General features: G+C 36.5%; 4 protein-coding genes and 1 long non-coding RNA gene across 27 annotated transcripts in view; 3 read left to right on the forward strand and 2 right to left on the reverse strand.

Annotated features, from left to right (window-relative positions):
- The window catches only part of LOC107275008 (thrombospondin type-1 domain-containing protein 4), a 24,271-nt gene extending 17,068 nt beyond the window's left edge, over window positions 1-7,203 (reverse strand). For 3 of the 15 annotated variants that reach the window (XR_001539591.2, XR_003058185.1, XM_015754702.2), the window contains exons 1-5: window positions 6,569-7,199; window positions 5,483-6,015; window positions 5,355-5,404; window positions 2,864-4,501; window positions 2,263-2,419 (exon numbers count right to left, since the gene is read on the reverse strand). Coding sequence is in view for 10 of the 15 variants with exons in the window: in XM_015754702.2 (XP_015610188.1) it covers window positions 2,263-2,419; window positions 2,864-2,978 (272 nt within the window). In the remaining 5 variants the exon portion in view is untranslated. Of the gene's footprint in view, window positions 1-2,262; window positions 4,502-5,138; window positions 5,272-5,297; window positions 5,405-5,482; window positions 6,016-6,568 lie in introns of those variants that run through there. The other 12 variants (XM_025080025.1, XM_025080019.1, XR_001539592.2 and 9 more) reach the window with 11 other exon arrangements.
- Window positions 7,204-9,473: 2,270 nt separating this feature from the next.
- On the reverse strand, window positions 9,474-14,472 carry LOC107275173. Of its 4 annotated transcripts, none has more exons than XR_003058092.1 (7): window positions 14,394-14,472; window positions 13,865-14,314; window positions 12,643-12,842; window positions 11,965-12,469; window positions 11,640-11,816; window positions 11,337-11,578; window positions 9,474-11,248 (listed from the first exon to the last, which is right to left on the reverse strand). It is a non-coding gene; the product is annotated as an uncharacterized LOC107275173 (long non-coding RNA). The 4 variants fall into 4 exon arrangements; XR_003058093.1 differs by lacking the exon at window positions 14,394-14,472 and having other exon boundaries at window positions 9,474-10,234; window positions 10,329-11,248; window positions 13,865-14,378; XR_003058091.1 differs by lacking the exon at window positions 14,394-14,472 and having other exon boundaries at window positions 12,656-12,842; window positions 13,865-14,378.
- A 58-nt stretch (window positions 14,473-14,530) lies between these two features.
- LOC107275172 lies at window positions 14,531-15,779 on the forward strand. 4 transcript variants are annotated; one of them, XM_025079722.1, is made up of 5 exons: window positions 14,531-14,833; window positions 15,093-15,179; window positions 15,279-15,328; window positions 15,406-15,474; window positions 15,552-15,779. In XM_025079722.1, exons 2-5 carry the CDS (start codon window positions 15,166-15,168, stop codon window positions 15,749-15,751), a joined length of 333 nt encoding a protein of 110 aa, XP_024935490.1. In that variant the 5' UTR covers window positions 14,531-14,833; window positions 15,093-15,165; the 3' UTR covers window positions 15,752-15,779. The 4 variants fall into 4 exon arrangements, with proteins under 4 accessions (XP_024935490.1, XP_024935488.1, XP_024935491.1 ...); XM_025079723.1 differs by lacking the exon at window positions 14,531-14,833 and adding an exon at window positions 14,856-14,996; XM_025079720.1 differs by having other exon boundaries at window positions 14,568-14,833; window positions 15,279-15,474.
- A 95-nt stretch (window positions 15,780-15,874) lies between these two features.
- LOC107275171 lies at window positions 15,875-18,691 on the forward strand. 2 transcript variants are annotated; one of them, XM_015755021.2, is made up of 5 exons: window positions 15,875-16,004; window positions 16,429-16,568; window positions 16,678-16,802; window positions 16,884-17,023; window positions 17,152-18,691. In XM_015755021.2, exons 1-5 carry the CDS (start codon window positions 15,995-15,997, stop codon window positions 17,640-17,642), a joined length of 906 nt encoding a protein of 301 aa, XP_015610507.1. In that variant the 5' UTR covers window positions 15,875-15,994; the 3' UTR covers window positions 17,643-18,691. The 2 variants fall into 2 exon arrangements, with proteins under 2 accessions (XP_015610507.1, XP_015610509.1); XM_015755023.2 differs by having other exon boundaries at window positions 16,908-17,023.
- Window positions 18,692-18,852: 161 nt separating this feature from the next.
- On the forward strand, window positions 18,853-23,204 carry LOC107275181 (peptidyl-alpha-hydroxyglycine alpha-amidating lyase 1). 2 transcript variants are annotated; one of them, XM_015755034.2, is made up of 6 exons: window positions 18,853-19,365; window positions 19,466-19,634; window positions 19,714-20,337; window positions 20,413-20,826; window positions 20,899-21,132; window positions 22,268-23,204. In XM_015755034.2, exons 1-6 carry the CDS (start codon window positions 19,267-19,269, stop codon window positions 22,474-22,476), a joined length of 1,749 nt encoding a protein of 582 aa, XP_015610520.1. In that variant the 5' UTR covers window positions 18,853-19,266; the 3' UTR covers window positions 22,477-23,204. The 2 variants fall into 2 exon arrangements, with proteins under 2 accessions (XP_015610520.1, XP_024935487.1); XM_025079719.1 differs by having other exon boundaries at window positions 19,238-19,365; window positions 19,455-19,634.
- Window positions 23,205-24,521: the final 1,317 nt, after the last annotated feature.

The following is a 24,521-nucleotide window of genomic DNA, read 5'->3' on the forward strand; positions in this document are numbered from 1 at the left end:
GGGGGGGGGGGGGGGACCAAGCGGCAGTTTGTGTGAACAGGCGCATACCCAGTTGCAAAAGTTTCGCCCGTGACGATGCATTTAAAGGAGCAAGAGTGAATGAGAGAACACGAGACTTCGCAAGGGAAGTAAATGCCAGTGTCCGGCCTGCGGTGGTAATAAAATCAAAGAAGATAAAAGATGCTTAAGCATTTATAAAAAGAAGAAAAAAATAAAGATTTTATCTCAATCCCACTTTGTTCATTTTTCATATCTAATTACGATGAATACTGACAGTATGTCAATTTCTTATATAAATGATGAATATAGGTAAACACTTCGTGCCACTTTTCTAATTGTTAATTAATTATTCATTAACAGTCTTGCTGCACCCTGACAATATTCGCACGTAACCAAAGAACACTATTAGTACAGGTATGTGCTAACCCATCCCGATCCAGCCGCAAAGTCGAATCCTCATTGAGCATTCGAATGCCGAGGTTATCGCAGGAACGTCGACAGAATACATTGCGGATGCATCCGTATCTCAGCGACTGTAAAGACTCAAGGTCTTTGGCAGTGACTATCGTGCGACCGGAAAATTCACACGACACTCTATAAAAGTCTGACAAGATAACCTCAAAACAAGTGTGTACAAGAGAGACGAAAATTGTACAGAAGAAGCGACCGAGAAAACTCTATACGAAAATCTTCAATAGTCTCAATATAGTATAAAATGAGCGACCAATTAATCTCTATAAATAATTCTTATCGTTCTTATCGCGTGGTAATGAAAAAGTCATCAAAGTCTAACCGCACTTCCTTAATGTGTACAACGAGGAATCTAATATTTTAAATACTGTACAGTATATAATATATACGTATACATAATATATATATGCGATCCAAGAAGGATTCTAGCTACAGTATAATAAGGAAGAGATACTAGAGAAACTCCAGTTAGGAAATCGTTTCTATTCTTTGTTTTTAAAGTTGCATCGAGTTGGTCGATCGGGCCCATCGGGTCCGCGTTGCTGCATAGGCTCAGAAGGGCATGTACTATTTTAATAGGCTTGGATAGCGACATAGAAACGGTCTTATGGTCGATTCGATAACGAGCTCGCAAGACTGTGTCTGATGTCGATGATGGCATCGTGCCTGAAGATGCTCTGCATCGCGTAAGGGTGTTTATGCTCTTCAGTCCGATGGTATTCCTTATCGGATATCGTTCGGTGAAATTATGAAATAATTACTTTCGCCCAGCAGTCACGATAAGTGTGACACGTACTATATATAGTTTCTCAATAGAATTCCTTGTGCGGTAGCATATGCTGGTATGGTATTCCGTACGTACAAGGCGTTCCCACTGTTACGGCATACGGAAAATACCTAAGAATATTATAGATTTGCCTTTTTTTTGTCTTCTCTCCTCTCTTAACCACTCGTATATTCATGCGCGTTTCGATGAACGCGGTGGAAGACGAGGCGTTATTTATTCTCATAATTAATTATGCCCTTCAATTTCTTCGGTTTGGTAGCATCTTTGGGAAAGACGAGAAGTGAATATTAAATTCTTGGAGTTTGACTATGAAAAGTGGCGGCGAAGATCAAAGGAAGTGACGTGTCAATGAGTCCTCGTTGATCTTTCTATCCTTGGTATATATATGTATATACACAATGAGAATATATACTTTTTTTTTATTTTCCTTCGGATACACTTCACTCTCTATGTACATTGTTCAAAAGTGTAAACGGCGACGGTCGTAATTTTGAACAATAGCGTAGCCTTGATAAAATTATGTAATTAGATGTTTTTGTTTTATAAACAATTTTTGCTTTTTTTTTTTTAAATAATATCGATTTTTTTAAACCTATTAAAATATATTTTATAATTATAGGTATAATTGTGCGGTGATTATTTTATTTGTTTTACAATTACGGACATTGTAACGACTCATGTAGTTCGACCGAAGCGCCACGTGACCGTCGCTCGTGTCAACTATCCGTCATAAAACTCAACTTTGAGTAGGGATTTTGCGTTGGACACTGTAGCGCCAAGTTAAACGTGCGGCGGGTTCGTAGGCAATACAAAAGCGATCGTTTAACGACAAGTAAACTCGCAGTTGCGGTTATCGGTTGACAGACGTAATTTTTCGTAAAGTCCAATACTGCATTTGCGACGAAGGTATTTTGACTCGTGATTCATAAAATTTATGAGTCGTAAATAAGATGTTGAAAAAAAGAAAAAAATTCGAATATTAAAAAGAATCTTTGAATACTCACCCGACATTGAACGTCGCGACGTCCCGCGTCGATATACATATTCCACGTCGATTCACCGACACGAACGACGCCATAGAAAATTGGATCAGATTGCGGATGGAATTCAGCAGATTTCGTAGGATATCCATGAATCTCCTGGTACCGCGGACGAGGTAGCCTTACGAATAAAAATTAGTTTCTATAAAAATATATTAAATAAATTTGAGAGATTTTGACGAAAATCACGAATTTTTCATTCGCTCCGCGGCAGTTCTGCATTTAATTAGCTTGGGGCCTCTTTCGGGGTCCTCGCTCGGTACAACGTGTCACATAAATATTTATGCACGCACCTATGCGCGTACACGGACCGCGGCCGAAGCGCTTAGGGAAGTAGCGCGTTAACCGAGTGTTACTCGTTTATGGTGTCCCATAGATACAAGACCAAAGGTACCGAATGCAACCAACGGTAATCTTATTTAAAAAGCGTTTCGAACGAGCCATGGGTCCCCTTATGAATTTATGCGAGAACAAATACGTAAGGCCCACTTCTTATGGCTTCAATTAGTTTTTCGTCTCTTCGCTCGACTGTACCATTGTTATTACTCTTTTCTTTTTCCCTTACCGATAAACCAATCGATTCGTTCGGAATCGGCAGGACTTATGGTGCAGGTACCACTTGCATCCTGAAGATATTCTCCGGATGAAAATCTTATAGATTTTCTTACGTGCTGCATCATATGGGCGGCACTCTTTGTGAGCTTTTCCACGAGGCCTTCATTATTGTTCGATTCTAAATACGAGATCGAATCTCCCCCCTGACCGTTAGATGAGTTGCGATTGGATCAAATCATCCTGGCTTAAACGGTGGTCAAACGGAAGTCCCATTCGTATTGACTAGCTCGATGACTTTATAGGGAGGATTTGATTGACCGTGTATAATATGTATAAGCGCGATGCACTTTGGATGCTGCGATTGATCCATACAGATAAGATCGGTAGTGATCTATTTTAATTCATCTCAAGATTTACAATTTTCATGAGAATCGTGATAAACGAGTTTATAGTAGTGATTATATTGTTTTAACAGATCTATATACTGTTTGTGATTAATGATTATATTATCTTTTTAAAATAGATTTCTCATCTGCTTGGTCAGGCTATCTTAATAAAAAAAAAAGTCAGTCGTGACTCGCGGAGTGTTTCTCGATTCTCATGTGCGAATTTACAATGATTTTATACATATGATAAGTCATTCCGTTATTACGTAAGGATGACACGTGGTTTACCGGCAGTCGATGCCTTCGTACGAGAGATAGAGATACTCGTGACTTTGACAGATTCAATAATGATTTTTTATATAAAATTGAATTAGATCATGAAAATTAAGCGATCGTAATTACGCTGATAACACAGTGGTACCCGTAAGCAGAAAAGGCGGCAAGTTTAAATAATGAAAGGACTCTGATACAAAGCCTGGTATAAGCCTACTGTCAATTATTCGATACCTTTAAATCCAAATTAATCTGATTAACATCAATCAAGTTAAAGTGCACAGAATCATTAATCATAAAGAAATGTCACTGCTTATCTACTAAGTCGTACCATCATACACAATCTCCTAATCCAATTATGTAAATACGTTCCAGTAACATATTATATATAAACATTTCAATCGGATTCACATAAAAGCACGAAATGTTTAATTAAAAAAAAAAAGAATGACTCGATCGATCTTCACATAGTTACCATGAAGACACGAGCACCAATTTACACAATAAATTTAAAGTGTACATATTCGTATCGGCCCGAATGTATTTGCGGATAATTGCCGGCGTCTGTTTCGCGTATTTCACGTAAAACACGAGTAAGACACTAGGTATTTCTTCGCGTGGCAGACGGTAACCGGTTCGCGGGTGTCGTACGAGGGATCGATCGGAGCGTAGCCGAGCGTGTTAACGTAGTAAAATAAAACGGAGCAAAGCGGCAATAAAATACAGAACATAAGAGAGAACGTGGGGAGCCTGTTTCGGGCGTGCGGACTCGCAGGCTGCCGCAACGCGAGTGATAGCGGTAAAAGTGGGAGAGCTGGAGAATTTATAGTCTCCCAGTGGAGCGGTAGGTGGAGTCTGTCGACGCATCCCCGGATGCACATCAGGTCCATTGCATCCCCATGAAGTAGACCAAGACACGCGTCGAATCCGCGAAACGTTTAGCCATTGGTTGGACTGGCGAAAGAGCGGCGCGAGCAAGTTGAGATAATCTGAAAAGAAAAAAAAAAAAAGATATAAAAAAAAAGAAGGACGATCTACTTGAATAAGACATAAATCCCGTGATATAAGCAAATACGTAAACTGATATTCTACGAAAGATCACACAAGACAGACAAGATACAGAGCGGATGCTGTGCTGGAGACTCAAGAAATCATAGTTCATAACCTTCCCATAGAATATTTCACAGGAAATTCTCATTAAGCCGTCTTGTAAGCCTATTTGTCAGCTGTCAATGATCGAATTGTTTTTTAATTGAAAAAAAAAACTCAACCCTAATTGCGAAAGCTTTCCAGGAATCAAATGCTCTGGGACAATCTGAAACATCAGGCAAGCCTTAGTTCTGCAGGTTTCAAGTGTATTGTTATCTTTTAAATAATCATGCTATTATGTATGTACACTGACCATAGGCGACTACCGTATAACGATTTCCAGCGGTGTACCAATGATTTCTATCATTGTACAGACGGAACAATGGAACTGATTCAACGTGCTCTGCGCCATTCACAATACCAGGCGTGAAAACCATCCTTTGGTGCATTCTAACCGAGCGTAAATCAGATTGCTTAAATACCGGGATGCGACGAATGAATTTATGTGACGCGAGGTCAAATCTTAAGTTCACGTACACACTCTGCGTTACGTCTCGCACGGCGAAGTATGGCGAAGAGCCGGCTGATTGGCAGATGAGTTTCAAGTGGTGAAAAAGCTCGATGAATTCTCTCCACTGAGTCCCTTTCTTATTAATAGACACGTATACATGCGAGAAATGATCAAAAGTACTAGACCTCATGCTGCACAGCACAAAACATTCACTGTTACAATGCTGACTAGGTAATTCATACGTTAAATACGTATTCCCGTTGTGACGTAGTCCATCCAACTGTTGCATAACCTAAAAACAATTGCAAGAATATCATTGATCAGACACTTATTGTACGATTGAAGAATTTATCTGTGTATGTATACGTACCGCGTGTACCATAGCAGTAGAATAATTTTATTCCACTGTAGTTATTCCTAGTAGGCTGTCTTCCTTGACGTATAAAATCAGCTCGGAATCCCGGGGATAAATCAGGCGTGAAGGGATCCGTGATCCAGAGGAACAGGGTGTCGAGGAGGATCTATACGAGACACGCGTACAATGACCAATCGTTGCCCCGTGGTGTCGGATTGTGGACAGCGTGCTGGCCCAGTGGCCCATTAACTGGTTATACACGTATCATAACCTCTCTTGGCTTCTAGCTGACTTCTTCCTCCTTAACACTAGATTTACCATCTATTTATTCATTTTGACTGGTACTGGTATAAATGTCAATAACAAAAATTATATTTGTTACTAATGTATATAAAATAACGTTAAGTTTATAAAATGTATTCTCTACTTATAGCTACAAAAGTCATAACATCATTGCCGAAATCAAATGATATATGTAGTAGGAATTTTGAATTGAATTTACACGACAAGTCAAAATGACTGGTCTGGTAAATCTAGTGTTAATGTGCCTGTAAGATAGTTACTACGTGAGACAGTTGAATATAATATATTAATAATTGATAATTAAATATAAGACATAACAATAAGAACCAAGTATAGTACTTGGATGAATTTTTAATAAAAATTAGTGGACAGATACACAGTTGTGATTTTGAATAAATATATTTGCAATATGGCGCCATGACGACAGGGCCAGTACCAGTCGGTGATATTCGTCAGCTAAAAGTCAATATATGCCAACAGCAAAGAGTGTCATTGCTCTTTTACACATGATTCGGTATTTATCGGTTATATATAAACAGTAAGGTAAACCTTATCGCGGGCTAATTGTCGAAAATGAAGGATATATCGCGAGACGCTGTTAAATACCGGCGTGAAGACTACTGTCACTTATTACTGGAACACGTTTCTACTTTAAATGAGTAAGTTGAACGATTATTTAGATCTTGTAATATTAAACAAATAATCGTAATTAGGACCGCTCTGAATTTTATTCCAGGTTATGTTATGTAACGAACATCTGAATTTTACGAGGAAAACTGAAAGTGACTGTTTACATACTTGTGTATCTATACCCGCATTCCTCCAGTGTACAGCGAGCAGTGTGAACGGTGAAACTTTAAGAAAAACTGATCAACGTTCGATCCATTAACCCCATTGAGAGAAATCGATCGATCAAGAATCCTATACAGTGACTAGAATACGACGCGACTTTACCGAGTCCTTCGACTTCAGCGTAGAAGATATCGATTCTGTGAGAAGTATCGATATGATTGAGCGGGAAATTTGAATTTGTGTAAAAGCCTGGTTAAAGATCAGAGACATGATAAAGGTGAACAAAAACATACAAAACGAAGGTGGTATATTACCCTTAACTGGTCTGCTCGAAGAAATGGCTTTTTTATTATTTTTTTTGTATTACTTTTTCCCCCTTTCTTTCTTTTTTTTTTTTCTCAAACCGCGACCCAGCTCGACGCTTCGTCGAATTATACACCCTGACCTATAATTTGGACACTATTTCACGTGCCGCAAACATGCGATCACGAAAAGGTGTTCCCCATTGTAAGTGGTTCCAGCTAGATGAAGAATTTATCGAAGAGCTCTTCGACCGAAGATCGCAATTCGATACGGTGCTCCTACGCTGGCTAAAAAAAAGAAAACAAAAAAAGCAAAACCTGAGACCATGTAAAATATTTAATATATCAATTATTAATCTCGCACAGATATTAATATATCATCGATTACTCCTATTGTCATTGAAATTCTACTACGTGATACAATCAACAATAAAAAAAGTAAACATTGAGATAAAAAAATGTCCAGATAGAAAATGCCTTTTAAAAAATATATACGATAAATATCACATTTTTTTAATAAACAATAACAATCATCTTCCTTTGTATCTTCTTTCCCATCTTCGGAGCTATTAATCTCTCTCTCTCTCTCTCTCTCTCTCTCCCGAGAGAGAGAGAGAGAGACCGTGGACAGAGAGAGAGACGTACATAAAAAGTGCATGAAAAATTGCATCATCAATAGGACCACCCGAGAGATGCACAGGAAGAGAATATGAAGTGAAAAGTGCATTTCTCCCTTTATCACTTAGCTACCGTTCCACCGTACTGACAGACTGGCGCCATTATAAATGAAGCCTGCAAAAATATTGGCAGATCACACATATACATAATATGCATTGACTTTCGCATGATGAAAAACCATATCCCATTGCACCGGAGATATTGGCAGAATACACACGCGTATGTCCCACAGACACGTTAATGACTGTAATTACAAGAATCGACGAAAAAAATGCAAGTATTTCTCTTGGATCGAGTATCCCTTAACAATTGCGATATATAATTATTTATCGAAAACATAGTATATTAAGACATAAATTATATCACATATATTACCCAGAGTAACGTAAACACAGTTGATTAAAATACGATTAAAAAAGAAAGAACGTACGACGCCAGGCGTTGCTCTTTACTGATACTCTTTGCAATTGATAATCCGCAGATGCGAGTAAATCCCACTCGATTGCTTTACGAAGTTTAAATAAACCAGATGTCCCGCGTTTTAAATTTTTCGTCGCAACTTACGCGACCAATCGCTCGCGTAACAATGTGGGCGCCATATTGGCTACGTCATCGTTCAGACGAAAATTCGTAATCGATACAATCGTTCGACGATCCAGGCGACCCGGTAGAAGAAAAAATTAAAATTGAATATGAGTAGCCGCACGGACTCTCGTGAAAGAAAGACGGGCGTCGATATACGTCACATGAAAGCTTATACTGACTGGCGCCTGTATAAGATGCTCGGGCAGTCTTGACGTGGAATAAAATAAAAATTATTCTAGAAATGTGACAGCTTGCGATTTGACATACCGATAAAATTCTCAACAGACCTCCATTGGCATTTAATTTTCTAACTTACTGTATATCTATATACGCACGGCTTTTATATATGCACGCGTGTATGTACATGCAGAGTAATTCGCAACGTGAACAGAGTGCAACGTTTTGCCACAAGGCCGACCGATTGCACGCAGCCCCAAGTCCTCATCTCAATTGGCGATTATGGCCTCGTAAATTCATTTCCAGGCAAACTTCGAAACGAGTACAATGTATACGTGGCGCAGTAAGAGCAACGCGAAAGAAAAATTCACACGGAACGTAAAAGGTCGTTGCTTGAACGTGCGAAATTTATGAGCTGACAAAAATTCACGAAAGCAAATAGTCCTTCCCTACCCATGTGCGACCTCTGAAAGCGCAATCGTGAATTGAGATAAAAATATGAGAAAGAATAAAATTGTAGAACACGTAGGCGTCAGGATGTCTCATTAAAAAAGTTAGTGACAGAGACGACTGATAAGAACCAGGCGAAATATACGATAAATTATTATCGACGACCGTGAAAAATGTCGTTCGTTTATATTTTACAATAAATATACCTTAGGAGTTTATAGAATGTTTGTGATTTTGAAAAAAACAAATTTTTCCATAAACAAAAATTATCTAAATTTTCTTTCGTTAAGTCGTATCTTTTTTTTTCTTTACTTCGACTCAGTTACGAGTGACGTTGGCCTTCTAAGGGTGATGATAAAATTCGTCGAAGCGTGTCCCACGTCAATTTGTACTTAGATACCAGAAGATGGGTTTAATGCAGCATTGCCATAATGTACCGAATTCCTGGAAGGCAGATACTCCTCGACCAATCAAAGAACGAGATTAATAATTTTTTTTGGCCGTGACTTTTACTGCCGCAAGATACATTCTTTCTTACTACGTTTGCGCTGTGTAATTGGATATCTATGCAGTCGTTGAACTATAATACGTCTGACTGTACACGTGAACTACAGTTTTCTTAATAAATACAATAGACGAGGATAAATGATTTAATCGGAAATCAATCGATAACAAGTATATTGAATCGATATCAATTTATATCGATTTGTAATATGTATTGGCTTTCGATATTACTTCGTAAATTTATATATATGTATGACGATGCGTGTAAATGGAAATATCTTTGATTTCCAATAAATCTCACTATAAGTGCAGTGCAGCCAACCCTCGCATTTCATTTGCCAAAGCAATTTCGTAATGACGCTTGAAAATGATTGCTCGAAGACGGGCCCGTAGTTTTACCAGGATAATGCGTATAAGTAGAGCGACTTTAAGCGAGAGCATTACCGTTCACGATAAAATAACAGTCATTATCGTCATGCGGTTACCTACACTTGCGTTACCGATCGTGATCCAAGAGCGCGAAGTAAGAAGACAGTGGTTGCTTCTGCGTTAAAAAAGTTTTTGAAAAAAAAAGATCTTAACAATTAAAGAAGAAAAGGATCATCGATACAATTAAGACAGTCACCATAACCCATTGACAAGAACGATAACGCATGTTATACAGTATATTAATCTTGCTTGATTGATATAAATTTATGACAAATGACTTATATTTAATAAAAAATAGATAACATAACGACGAGGAATGATAACGTTCATGAATTTTGACATTCCAGGGAGTGGAGAAATTCTCTTAGGGTACCGACTCCCTATCGATCAAACAGCAGGTACCTTCAATTATACCAAGAGCCAATTAATTTAGTCCAATCGCAATTTACATAATTAGCCACGCCGTATTTCTCCCCCCGCTTCTCCTCCTTGTCCTCCATCCCTGTAGATATCCTGGCGTGAGATCAAATGATCCAAACCATATACACTGTAAAAAAAAATAGATACATTTTTTGGCATTGTCAGTGGCTTATAAAAAAATTTCTATAAATATTATGCAATTTAATGATAAAATATACGACCTCAATTTTTGGAGGTCCCACACTGGTACTTCAGACGGTTGGGTCTTAAAGTTCTTCACTATTTTATTGTGTCATCTTACCAGGGGTATCTGACACCTAGCTTTGTATGATGAACCTGGATATTCTTTTGCTAGGTTGCTTTTACCTAGGTACTGGGTAAAAATTTGTTTGGGGTCATATGTAGGCTGTGTACTTTTTGGATCCTTGTTAGGTTAAGGTGGAAGCCGTTGCACAGAGTAATACTAAGGGCACGTAGGTATACAAAAGGACTTTGGTACAATGGGACCCTGTTATTCACAATGAAGGCGATTCTGTGTCTAGGGTACGACGCTTCGGCCCGGATGTTGCATCGTATAAACTGCACCATTAAGACTTTTCTATGGGACATACATTAAAGAAGAGTGTACCATCCCAAAGTGAGGTGCAAGTAGAGATAAATAAAGTCCAGGTAAAAATTAATCTAATGGATTATCTGAATAGAGGGGTCCTGCCTAATCAGATTGTTGGAATAAAGTATATTTTATTTGTATGGCACTACTGAGTGTTGAGTCTCAACATTTTTTATATAATATCACTATTTCTTATTGACGTGGGTAAAATAAGCCTGGAACAGTCTCACCATGAAACTCCGTATGTAAAGATACTTGTTTCACGTCCTGAACGGCTCCATTGCTTTTCGAGGGCAATGCCAGAACTCTTAAAGAGAACTTGCAGTGATATATGATGCTCCATTGTTATGGGACTGTCTTGTATTTTGGGCTAATACGAAACCAAAGCAAGAAAGGTTGATACTTAAGGCCCCTGCATTTATTTCATGGAGCAATGAGATTTTCTTGGTAAAATTATATTACAGGGGATTGAAAAAGACCTCACGTGGTGTCTCCATATTCCTTTTGATGTATAGGATATATAAAATGTACCTAGAGTGCCAATAAATTAATGGAGCGACCCCTCCGAATTGAATGTATTAATAAAAAAAATTAATTTAGGAAAAAAAAACTTTTTTACCTTTTTCAAATCAAACTGATCAACAACGGTATCGATTTGATCCGTGCGCATCGAATCGATCCCCGATTGAACGCACTTCTATGCCATGGGAGTGCCCAACGAAACTTCCACAACGGAAAAGGCACGTCCTGGGTCGTGTCAACTGTCAATTGACTTACGACGTACTGTGTGCCCGATTAGTATAGTGAATCCACTTACAATAGTCCCCATAGCACTTCCTCAGGATGACATTTCGGAAGCGACTAAAATGATCAGATAATAATTAAAACGATAATAAAAAAGAAAAGAGATCCATTATATTACCAAAATGGAGTTTTCGATGCCGATCCTTTAATTGCCCTTGAGAGCAAAACCGGCTCGACACGCCACAGCAGTCATTAAAAAAATAATCAGTAGAGAAACTAGGCCAAAAACGATACGGTAGTCACGAAGCATGATAAACTGAATCATCATCGCCGGATACACTTGAAACATCATTCTCTGAAATGAAAAAAAAAAGAATCAGCATACACAAGTGCCCCGGCATACTTGGATCAATTAGTCAATAAAATTGATGTACTTATAATGATCCAGGAATTTTTTTAATAGTACTGATTTTTTTATGTCTGTATATATTACGTATGCGTACTGTGTCATATGTGGAATGTAACACGTGCTCTGAGTATGTAACCTCCACGTGGTACAAAGTGGCAAAGAGGTCAAATCAATTCGATTATGTACAGGACAGACCGAGATTGATCAACCCATGGGGTAGGTCGGCACCATGGGGTCGACTGGTGAGTAGGTTAGTGCAAGGAATAAACGACAGAGAGAGAATTACGGGATGCCATTATGAAAGAGTGAATAAGAATCCTTAAGGATACGGAGGGAGTGGTTTTTAATGGTCCACAGGATGTTGCCGACGTAACGTACGATGCCCGTGACATGATTGAGACGAATCGCTTCTCGATAGCCACGATCCTTGATCGGCCGATGGACCAATCCACGATAAATAAATTATCATTCGAGATGGCCGTCACGAGCGGATCATTACTTTTATATTTAATAAATCCCAAACGATGGCTCCTTGACGTTTATCGTCTGCAGACATGTAAACTAAATTCCATACCCAAATTTCATGGCTATTCCGGGCACTGTAAAATTTCCAATGATCATCGTTACATGATTTACCATCGATTCTTACAAAAATTTATAAAAATATTGAAACACGTGTAATAACAGTAGTTTTAACTATAAAGCTTATAGAGTTAGTTAGTATAGTATAGTTAGTAAAGAGAGATTAAACAGAGTATCTTAAAAGCGTTACCTGAAGTGATTACCTGAAGTGAAGTGAAGTACCTGAAGTACCTTTTAAGAGATCATTATTGAGAGGAATTATGGTATAGTTCACTACCACTAGATATATCCTTTGAGTATTCGAATTCTCCCAAAGATATCTCTTATCAGTGCAATGGTAAGAAAGTAAAGTTTTCTTCAACCAATTTGTCCCAAAGTGGTCCATCCACTCTGTAAATCATTAACCAATCGTTATCACATGTTTTCTTTTGTTTAATAAATTATTTTCTTAAATAATACGAAATTTATGCTCAACGTTCACATCAGAATAGTCTGAAAGAATAATCAATGGCAATACTCTTTGATAGATTTCTGACACATTATTTCCAATGTAAGACACTGGCCTGTCAGTATAAATTTACTAGCGACAAATATACCCAATCATATATTATTTATTATTATTTCACGAGCATATAAAGGTACCCATTGGAATACCAATGGCAGTCATTTATGGACAATGCCAAATGAGATGTCGCTTAATGGCGAACATTCACGACTGGAAGATCATTTTATTATAATGACCATCATATGCAAGGATGCTCAACGGTTTCAAAAGCTTATGTTCAAAATATACCAAACACCATATATATATATACACAAGAATGATTCCATTGAAAATTTATGTGAGAATAAAAGAAAATTAGATTCACTCCATCCTGTCGACCCTTATGTTCCGAATAAAGTATCGAAAGCCCTTGAAAGGGTGTATACAAGAAAAGGGTGCCAAACTTTTCAAAATGAGTATACCACAGATACACCTCAAAAGGAAAAGTCTATAGAGAATCGGATTATAATGGCCATGGCGGACAACCTCTGGTCAAGACATCACTGTACAAACATTTACCAATCATTGATGGTATTTATATGTATACGTCGAACCTACCAGGATTTAGAATGATCGTTAGGGTGTGCGATCCTATTCATCAAACCATTTCGTGATCCATAATACCCCCATGAAGTGAAGTATGGGGTAGAGGGTTCAGGTCGAGTTGATACAGGGCCGTCTTAAGACGTTCCAAATAAAAATGGTCAAGGGAACGGGCAGATGTTGATAAAAAAATATTTTAAAAACTTTGTCAGATACGTACAAGTACAAAAAAGTGTATCCGTCGTTAACGACGATCAACAGCTCTTAATGATTTGTCAATGTTACTTGTGATGTAAAAAGAAAAAAAAGAATTTGTTTTCCTTACTTCATTTCTGATCCACTGCAGGTATTTTTTTAATGCCCATTTTTAAGGGCTTATTATACGAGATTTCTTGGCAGGGTTCTACAGCATCTCTTGCCGATCCTGAAACGATCTCTTGAGCGGCGTTCATCTCGGCTGACAATCCCGTAGTAAGATCTTTCAAGTCATCCTTCGACGTACGCAGAGTCATGCATGTAACTCAGCGCGCTACACCGCTCCAGCACATCCGACAGCTTCAAAAACTAAACTCACTTTGCTTTGTGCCAGCAGACGTCCAGATACGTACGTTTCGTATGGTTACCGAGTATTAAAGTACCTGAGTACCAAAGATGGCCTACGTACCACTGCAGTCAATAAGAATGGAATTTGGTATACAGACGTCTAATTTGAGCCTCCTTTGATACAGGAAACATGGAAAGTTTAAAAATTTCCAACCTCATCGCTCGACTGATGCTGCAAATAAAATAAAACATAAGTTTCTTCCATTACGACGTTGATATCTTATTAAGAAAAAGATTGAAGAAAAACTAACCAACAAAAATTTTTCAATCAAGCGATGACTTCATCCCATCCAATAATCATCGAAATGGTTCAATTCGTGGACCGGAAAGTTTGTGTCTTAATTGGATTAGATATAATCTTGTATGTATGCTTTATATACATGTATATAAGAGCACGTGGTGGCTACATCATATATGGAATTAAAGAGGATAGTTGTTCACTGCATTGCGGCTTGGCAATAAGTGGCCCTTAGTGACATAAGATCTGGTGATGCGACTGGCATGATTTTATAATAGGTTAGGTTTACTTATGCGGCTCTTTCACGCTTCTACGCTCCTGATGAGGGAATAATCGAGTTCGAATTCTGGACAGTTATTAAGCAAACGAATTCTCGGAGAAGTGAACGTGTCACAGTTGTAGGTAGAATGGATGGTGTGCGCATGCGTGGTCACTTTGAAGTTTTGAATAATGGTAAGCGCCACTGATACTTGAATTATTTTATAACGACTTTTATATGGAAACCAAATGTAACAATTATTTTTTTAAATTCATTTCGAATAAATCTTCTATGACAACTGAGTTAACGAATAGCTTCTAGAGTTTCACTTATATAAGAACTCGGTAACGTTCATTCGTACGTTGTCATTAATAAATTATATCTTTGATATTTGATTTTAGATCAAATCGATACTCTTTTTTTCGATATTCTTTAAACTTTTCAAATTTATAGAGATCCTGTTATCGTGATGTCATCTGTCAACGGACTTCAAAGCGGCATGACAGACGAATGAAGAAGAAATGGAATGACTATAAAAAAGTTGAACATGATGATTCGTTATTAATTAATTGAAAGAGGTTATATAGAGTTTTTAATATGGACTCACGTATTGGTATGTCTTTTAAAATTTCTAATAAGGATCTATGCCGCGACAAGAAGTGGCTCACAGCAGTGGATCGACTGGACGAGTACGTAAATGATTACGAGAATATGTTTGGACAATTAGTTATTGTGGAAAATAATTATTCGGACGGTACTTGGATAGGAAGAGTATTAAAACCTTTGGTGCAATTGAAACGGGCTGTAGAAAAGAATGAGATTTACAAGAGACAAGGTACGCATATCTTAGAATTATAAACTATACTGGAAAGGATTTATACATAGAATGTTTGATAACATATTTTATTGCAGCGTACAAAAATCTAAAGAGATCTAACGAGATCATGAAGAATACAATATCAAAATTGACAGAGGAGATGAAGACTTGCAGGGAGAGTATACGTGAGGAATTCGTGAATTTCGAAAACTTGAATACCGATCGTCTCATCCATATGGATCCGTCACAAATAATTCATTATAACGGACGTAGACCTGCGATAAAAAATGGATAAATCATAATTGTTCGATTTTATTGTTAAAAATTGTACAATTCTGTAGTCCAGTTCAGGATATTAAATAATTTAAATAGTCAAGTAATTAGAATAATTGATATTTGTTTTTTCCCGAATAGATAAGGAATATCTAGTTTGGAACTAGTACTGTGATGTCGTCACAAGATATCGCTACTAGTTAAGAAGACAGACAGCTGGCAGCTGACTGGGCCTGTGGCCGTAACGTCAAATGTTCAGGCTGTCATGCCTTTCAGTAAGTATTTCATTATTTGCATTAAAATATTATAGGAAATATTTGTCGGCATGTTAGTTTAATTAAGAATATTCCAAAAACTGGTATCGATTATGCTTCTCCCTTTCGATAAATTGATTCAGATGAGTTGGTTACCTTGTATTGGACATCAAAGTTCTGAGTTATAGGCTCGTTTTACGTGCCGTTGACATTGCTGGACATAACAAATTCCTAAACTATGGCGTCACCGGCTAATGTTACCCTGATATTCGTAAATTTATTGCACAGGAACATAGTGAACTACTATAAGTAGTCAGGGTCAAACTCTATTACTTCCTTTCATGCTAAAGGCATCGATGTTGCTTGATAAAATACTTCAGTCATATACAAGCTTAGGAAGAATCTTTGTTATGATGACAATAACATGATACATTTTGATTTTCAGTTAGAATCAACACTATAGATAGCTTAGACTTTTGCTATTTTCCTATCACTAAGTCTCGAGTGAGTTTGAGTGTAAAAGCCAGTCACGATGCAAGAATCGCTCTTAGAACACATCTTGGAGATGATTCAAATGCATATGAAGTAAGTATCGTATGTTAATACTCTCAAACCTTATTAGACAGTGATTATATGCATGGTATATTGTTTATCGCTCAATATTGTAAAAACAGTTCTTGTCCTTTTATTAAAGATCGTCATTGGTGGCTGGGGTAATACCATGTCAGCGATAAAAAGGAATAACATGGAACCAGATGTAGCAGAGGCTGATACTAGAGAAATATTAGGTGGTGATGAAATATGTGACATCTGGTTACAGTAAGTGTAAGAATTGTATCAAGAAGTAGTAAAAGTTACCACTAACAATAAAAGGAGAACGGTGCAACTGGATATTTTTAGATGGTCATGCGATGGATTACTTAGTGTAGGACATGAAGAAGATGACTCGTTCATGTCATACAAAGACAGAGATCCCTTTGTGATAAACTATATTGGTGTAGGTACTGCATGGGGTGCAACTGGAGAGTGGATAATTGAAGGTAAATCGGAGTATGTTCCACTGCTTAATATAAAACGATGAAAAAGAAAATAATACAAAATAATCTTTTCCAATGTCAATATTAACTTTAATTATAACAAGATGATGAACAAATGACATATTTCACAGAATGCCGTTTAACATCTCCAGCTGTTCGACAACAATTATTGGAGACTGCAAACTATTGGATAGACTATAACGATGCTGAGGGCCTGCCTCGCAATGCAGTAATGGCATCGGAGGATGGTCTCTATGTTGGACGTGCTCATCATAGAGAATCAGTGACTCCTGGTGGCGTTAGATCAAACGTGTGCACGCTCCCATGGGGTGGCGCTGCGCACGAGAAGAAGGATTTTCAAGTTCTTTGTGGCAAAGATATTAACTGGATTAAAGGTTGGCAAGGCAGTGTACCACTCTACGCTTTACCAGCAGGTGAAACTGAAGATGGCAATGCATTATTTATTGGTAGAATTCTTCATGATGGTATCTATTATATCGGCAAGGTACAGCCAGATCATCAAGGATGTTACATACCGTTAAACGGCCAGGAAATATCTTACTTAGAATATGAAGTACTGGTCGTTAACGATTGCCCGATCCTTGATTGCATCGGGAGATAAAGTTCAGCAGTCTATACTTGAAAGTATATTTATTTTTACATCCAGGATACACCATATATTTTGCATACTAGACGTATTTAGTACCGACTAAGGGATATTTGTTACTCAATATCAATTAGGAGCAAGAGTCATAATTGAAATCCAATTAAATGCCCATAATAAACTGCCGTGCAGTAAACGAATACATTATATATAATCTGAAGCTACTTTGAAAATGCATTCTGTCGCTCTATATATTTTTAAATTATGTATTATAATAGATATTGCTCCCTTGTTCAACAAGTACGACAGTGATTGTAATTCAACGTAGCAAAGAGTACCTTTAAATCTGATGGATTTGTTTTTCACGCGTCAGTTAGTAATTAGTGAATAATGACAGTTCAGTGAAAAATATTAAAAGCCATGCTTGTCCTATTCAAAATATTATGAGACAAGACCAAACGAATAGCTTTAGAATCGAAAACATAGTGTTTAGTTATTCAATTATTTTTTTCATTAAAATAGACATCTTGGGCTTACTCATATCTATTTTAATGAAAGGATATTAGACTAAAATCGAAGGAAGCAGATGAGAATTTTTAATAGGGCCTTAATAATAACGACTTGTACAAATGTAACAATTTCTTCGTTGACAGTCGACGAAATTAACATATGAGAACAACTTGATGAAAAAAAAAGAAAATATTATTACCAACTACAGCATTAATAATGTTACCATTAATTAAACTAACGATCTCAAAGCAATACCTTCATGAAATTACTTTTACGGGTGGAGTTATTCAATACAAGAAATATAAAAACAATATCGATCGGAGTTTCTCATGGTCAAAATATTACTATAATATAAAAAAACAACAAGATAATTACGTGGATTGTAATATGTTTTGTGATTGCGTTAATTGCAAGTGAAAGGTATTGTGAAATTTATAAGAAAATGATGACCACACCTTTTACTTGAAATATATAAAATTTTTCGATATAGTGTGTTAACATTAATTATTAGTTTCACAAATGCCTGAAACTATAGTAATGATATTGTAAAAAAAAAAGAAAACAATTATAGACTAAACTCTAACGAGAAATAAAATGCTGCCAGCACTCTTTAAAATTAGAATGTCTTATATTTCCCTCAATGAGTACTCTTATTTAATGGAGTGACCGACTATCGGTCACTCACTGTAGGTAAAATAGCGTTTTGTATGCTATGTCACCTGTCGCGAATATGCCTGGTGGCATATGTTGTAGCCATATGCCACTTGTCAATGTCGAGATTATGAGTTTAGAAAAGAAAAGAAATAGTGTCGAGTATCTTCATTCTCCTAGTGTTTAATTCAGTGGAAACATCGACAGTGCTGTTCGGCATATTTACAGTCGTTTGTCCATCATTTTACTATTAGAATTTTGCTGCTCTAGAAGACTTGTGATTCGCATACGTTTTGTTGTATAGTATAACTGTTAAAATTTGACAGTGTAACAAAAAAGTGAGCTTTATGATACGTGTGTAGATACATGAAGACATCTAATATTATAGTAAAGATCTCCCATTGTGAATTTAAAAGACTGTTTTTGAAGAACAGTTTAGGATTTTAAGTAGAAGAAAACCTAATGGTTTTTTCATGCAAGCATGACGCACGCTCGATATGACAGTATCTTCATTATCTTGCTAATATTTATTGCGAAGTTTTCAGTAAATGCTAAGTTTTATAAGTCACCCAGTGTACAGGTGAGTTTACAAATTAATTGTAATATATTGCTTCGGAGCAACCTTAGATACATCTTGTGAATATGTTGAACAAATGAATATATATGAAGTATTGTTTTAGAAAAAATCAGTTCACTTGCCAGAGATTAAATTTAGTTCTAATGCATACTTGGATTATACTGATGATAGAGAAAAGGGGCCACAATGGGACCAAAAGGATACGCAGTTAGGAAATATGCATCCTTTAGCTACTGGTGTACCCACCAATTTTTCAGATAAAACGGATCCAAGTGAGTGATGCTAAAGTGGCTAAATATATGTTGGAAATTGATGTCTAATTTATTGGATTTTTCATTATTGCCTTACTAGATATTAGTTGGGATTCTAATTGGGCTTCCGATATGAAGGTTGGACAAATATCAGCTGTTTCAATAGACCCTGATGGCAACATAGCAGTGTTTCACAGAGGCGACCGCATATGGGGAAGCTATACATTTGACAATGAAAATAAATTCGATCGGAGATATGGACCGATTCAACAGAATACCATAGTTTTACTTGACAAGACTGGAAAAGAGATCTTGAAATGGGGCAGTAATATGTTTTATTTACCTCATGGACTGACTATTGACTCCCTTGGAAATTACTGGGTTACAGATGTGGCAATGCATCAAGTATTCAAATTCGATGCAAAGGATATTAAGAGTAATCTAGAAAGATTAAAAAAGATGGAGTCAGCACCCAAAAGTGCTATATTTGATAATGATAATGACAATGACTTGTTTCGAAACAGTATAATAAAACCATCATTAATTTTGGGCGAAGCATTCGTACCCGGAAATGATAACAAAAGATTTTGCAAGCCATCAGCTGTCGCTGTAAGAAATAATGGAGATTTTTTCGTCAGTGATGGTTACTGCAATTCTAGAATAATTAAATTTGACAAGAATGGTGAACGAATTTTACAATGGGGACGTAAATGGAGACCTGAAGGTATCTTCGTAAAACAAGTGAATAATCTTACAAACCATTATTTTCATTCTTGAAAGTTAAACAAAATTATTTCAGATAAAACATTCCAGCTGCTATCACCAAATGTACTTTTTGTACCCCACGCATTGGCACTAGCTGAAGAATTTAATTATATTCTTGTTGCTGATCGTGAAAATGGCCGAATTTTATGTTTCTACGCAAACAATGGAACCTTCTACAAAGAATACAAAGACCCTGCTATAGGAACAAAAATCTACAGTATCGCATATGCTCATGAAAAGATTTATCTCGTTAACGGTAAAGATCCAGCTATTGAAAATAGTGTACATATACGTGGCTTCGTACTAGACCTTCATACTGGATATATTGTATCACAATTCACACCTGGGGAAGACCTGACTACCCCGCACAGTATAGCTGTAACAGAAAATGGCCATGAAATCTATGTTGTGGAGCTGTCTCCACATAAGATATATAGATTTCTCCAAGGTGCAGTTAATCAGTTAATAAATGTTTACAACTTAATAATAACAGTATAATAAATTAACTATATTGTTCCAGGTGCAAACGGTACTGCATCATTACCAAAGACCGAGGTCTCACAGTCTGAGAACTCTTCATCAGCATCTACTATAAGGCACGAACCAGCACCTTTAACTGATATTTTTGTCAATGATACTTCTAGTGATGGTAACACAGCCACAACATTAGTATTATCCCTTATCACAACTGCTGTGGTTCTAATAGCCCTTTGCGTTGCAATAGCAGCCATAGTGGCACGCTGCAGAAAACGAGGTAGATTATATACACAGGATGAAGCTGCAGTTGAGTTCACAAGACTAGTCGAATAGATAATTCACAAGCATGGATACATGAGGCTTAACTTGCATCTATTGCTTAAACTTATTTTCAATTAAATGTTGATCAGATTATTTACTTCCAAGTGCAATGTCGTACCGTTATTGTTTTTTAAGCTCTTAAGTTGTAATGCACTATGTACATTTCCTTAATTTTCACCTGACCCAAAGGAAGAAGAAGGGTAATCTCGTTGTCTGTAATATTTGTATGTATGTTTTTCTAGATAGGCAATATGTTTACTTAAATGATCTAAGCAGTGATCATTATTTGGTGACTTTCCGCATGACAAGTAATAAAAGTACCTGTTATTTATAATTTATAGATACTTATATAATTCCGTTCATTTTTCAATACTGAAAACTCATTACTGCAGTAGGAAATGTACTGTAAATCTTACAGGGTTTGGAATAAGTTATATGTATTTGCTAATTTTTAAACAATTAGGTTATGCGAATTTTATAACTTTTTGAATGGCTACATCCACCGAGACTGATTAAAATGCAAAAAATTCTTATCACGTAACATATGTGTTGTAATGCACGTAGGTAGCTGTAAAAAAAGCTTTGGTTTAACTGTACTCAAGGTTATTAGAGAATCTACTCCTCGTAAAACTTATTCATTACATGCACTTGTGTCTTTGTTATTCTTACCTATATTTTTACTACTAGATTTATTATTTATTGAAATTCGAAAAAAAAATACATGTAGTTGCGAATTATACTTAAGTTTCTTATCCAGGTTTCCTATTCCTTTTGTAGTTACGTATATGCAACCTTTTGCTTCTTTGATGTTTTCTGCTGTTTTGATTCTTTTAATTATTTTAATTGTAGAAGATTAAATTGTGACATAAATGTCTTCAAGCACATTTATTTATTTCTCCTATGGCTACTATGTATTCACTTGCACATTTATCACACCTTGAAATCTACTATATAGTATAGTACCACTAAAAAATTGAATATTAAAGTAAAAAAGAAGGTGAGTATGCATAACGAGTAATATTAACCGAAAAAATGCAGACGCGAATTTGCAATAAATGCACGAAATAAACCGATGTGAATTTTTAAAACAGGATGCCTGTTGACGGTGCGCAGAAGGATGCGCTGGGAGGCAGAAAGACGTGAAAACTTCAAGCTTTCGAATCTGTTGGAGACCCGGAAGACGAAAGGCTTCAAATTTTTTAAAAAAAGGCCAAACACTCGTGACTTCAGTAAATTGAATACCGAACCGGAAACGTCTGAAGACGAGCATCCAGAAAATAGTTTGACTAAAGTCATTTAAAACCAAAATCGTCACGCGTAATACTACGACACAATCGCTATTGCGGATGACGTGCGAAGCTTCAGAATCGTTTTATTCGAAACAAACTTTGCCTGTTTCTTTTTCATTTCTCTACGCGTTGAAATATTTATCGATCAATTAGCTCAATCTAAAAATATAATTGAACCTGTACAAAAATTCATCTCACGTATTATCCTTTGACATACGTTATGATATATATCTGATCCTTTTTTTCGTAAGAGAAATAAACAGCTGTTATTGCTAAAGGCTGATTCGATGTACGCAATACATATCTTATAGCCCAACGATCATTTTTCTTCTGTTGTTAAAATAAGATGAATTCGGTGGCTTTTCGTGTAAATTTGGATAATTGGACGCGCTTAATGTTACATCAGTGTACAAAGGGATCGAGGATGATGAGTTATCGCAAGTGGAAGCAACAAATAGGAAGACATTGGATGAACGGCAATGTCACTGGTTCGTAGAAAAACTGATGATTTTTTTTATTCTAAATTTTAGTAGTAATTAATAATTCTCATCTCCTCAATCTCAAACGCATACTAATTAATCTTAAGTAGCTGATACAATAATTACACAAATATAAACCGCATAAGGTTACTTATCAAATGGAGGCCTCGTACTTTGTAAAACAATATCAATAATGTAAATTCCATTTACGTTTACCTGTCGCACTTTATTGAATTATATATTTCTAATTTTAGTGTGAACCTTTTGTTTTTATCTGTCGACTAATTACGGCCTTAAAACCCGAGGACTTTTTATAAAATAGTCGCCACTTTGATTTTTCATTAACGTAGTACAAGAACAGCGCCATTTTCTCAGACAAAAACTTCCTACGATTTAAAAACTTTACGCGACAGCCGTACGTTAATTATCGGTAAATTGATGCAATAGCATTTTATCATCGATATTTTCATATGATTTTATTGATTATTAATTTTACACCCTGTGAGCATAGACATACGAAAGTAGTCTATCTGAAGATGATAATATTTTGAAAAAACCTGTAAATGTATATTCCATTGCCATACCGAGAGATTCCAAATAACTTTCACGGGTATTCCTGAATGTCTGAAAAAAAATGTCAACCTTACCAAATATTTAATAAACATTTTCCATTTCCAATGAAAAATACATATAAAAAGTTCCATTAAATTATTTAAATCTGTTATATAATAACAAATAATACACGTGCTATCAGAGTGCACACTCCTATACAAATAACTCGATAAATCAATATACCACAATCAATCGATATTCTCCTTTGCGCCATCATATTTACTAGACACGATAAATCAAAACTAATTGTGAATACCTATATCTCATGTATACAACAATGTGAAATGTATATTTTCAATAAAAGTGAATGTTTCTACCATTGTAATACATATATTCTACGTGAAGAAGGGGCGTGAAAAGTGAACGAAAAAAATCATTGTACAGTCCGAGTCCACGTCAATAAAAAATAATCGTTATTCCTTCGTAGTACCAACAAAAAAAAAACTTTGATCACGTTAATAAATCAACAATATTTACAAAGCGGGCTAAAACAACCAATGAAAACAATTGAATAAGATCATTCATGATATTTCTGCTTGAACAGCCTTATGAGGATAACTGGATGCAAAATGGCGTAAAATAAGCCGTTAATGATTTTATTAAGTGGCGCTTTATAACGCTAAGAGCCAGTAAATTTGTTCTAACTGTTACGACAGGCATTTAGTGCATTGTCGAGAGATACTGCCAATTGTAAATAACAATGGCGGGTCGTACAAAGAGTGCCGTTTAACGTTTCTCTCATTCTCTTTTTAATATTTCGCCATTCCGGATCTCCGCGACTGACATCGAGGAACACGGCGTGCCATTCTAGAGCACATTTTATACCTCGCCGACTCTCCCGTTTGCACGATCAATTAACGCGTTTCTTCGCACGAAGGTTCCGTGTTTCTATTTCGTAAATTGAGCCAGTGCAAACAGTCGCTATTTGGCAATTAGTATTTGACCAAAAGCGTTACAGGTAGCAC

The sequence above is a fragment of the Cephus cinctus genome, unplaced genomic scaffold (assembly GCF_000341935.2).
Source record: "Cephus cinctus unplaced genomic scaffold, Ccin1 Ccin1_scaffold0123, whole genome shotgun sequence".
Classification (NCBI taxonomy): domain Eukaryota; kingdom Metazoa; phylum Arthropoda; class Insecta; order Hymenoptera; family Cephidae; genus Cephus; species Cephus cinctus.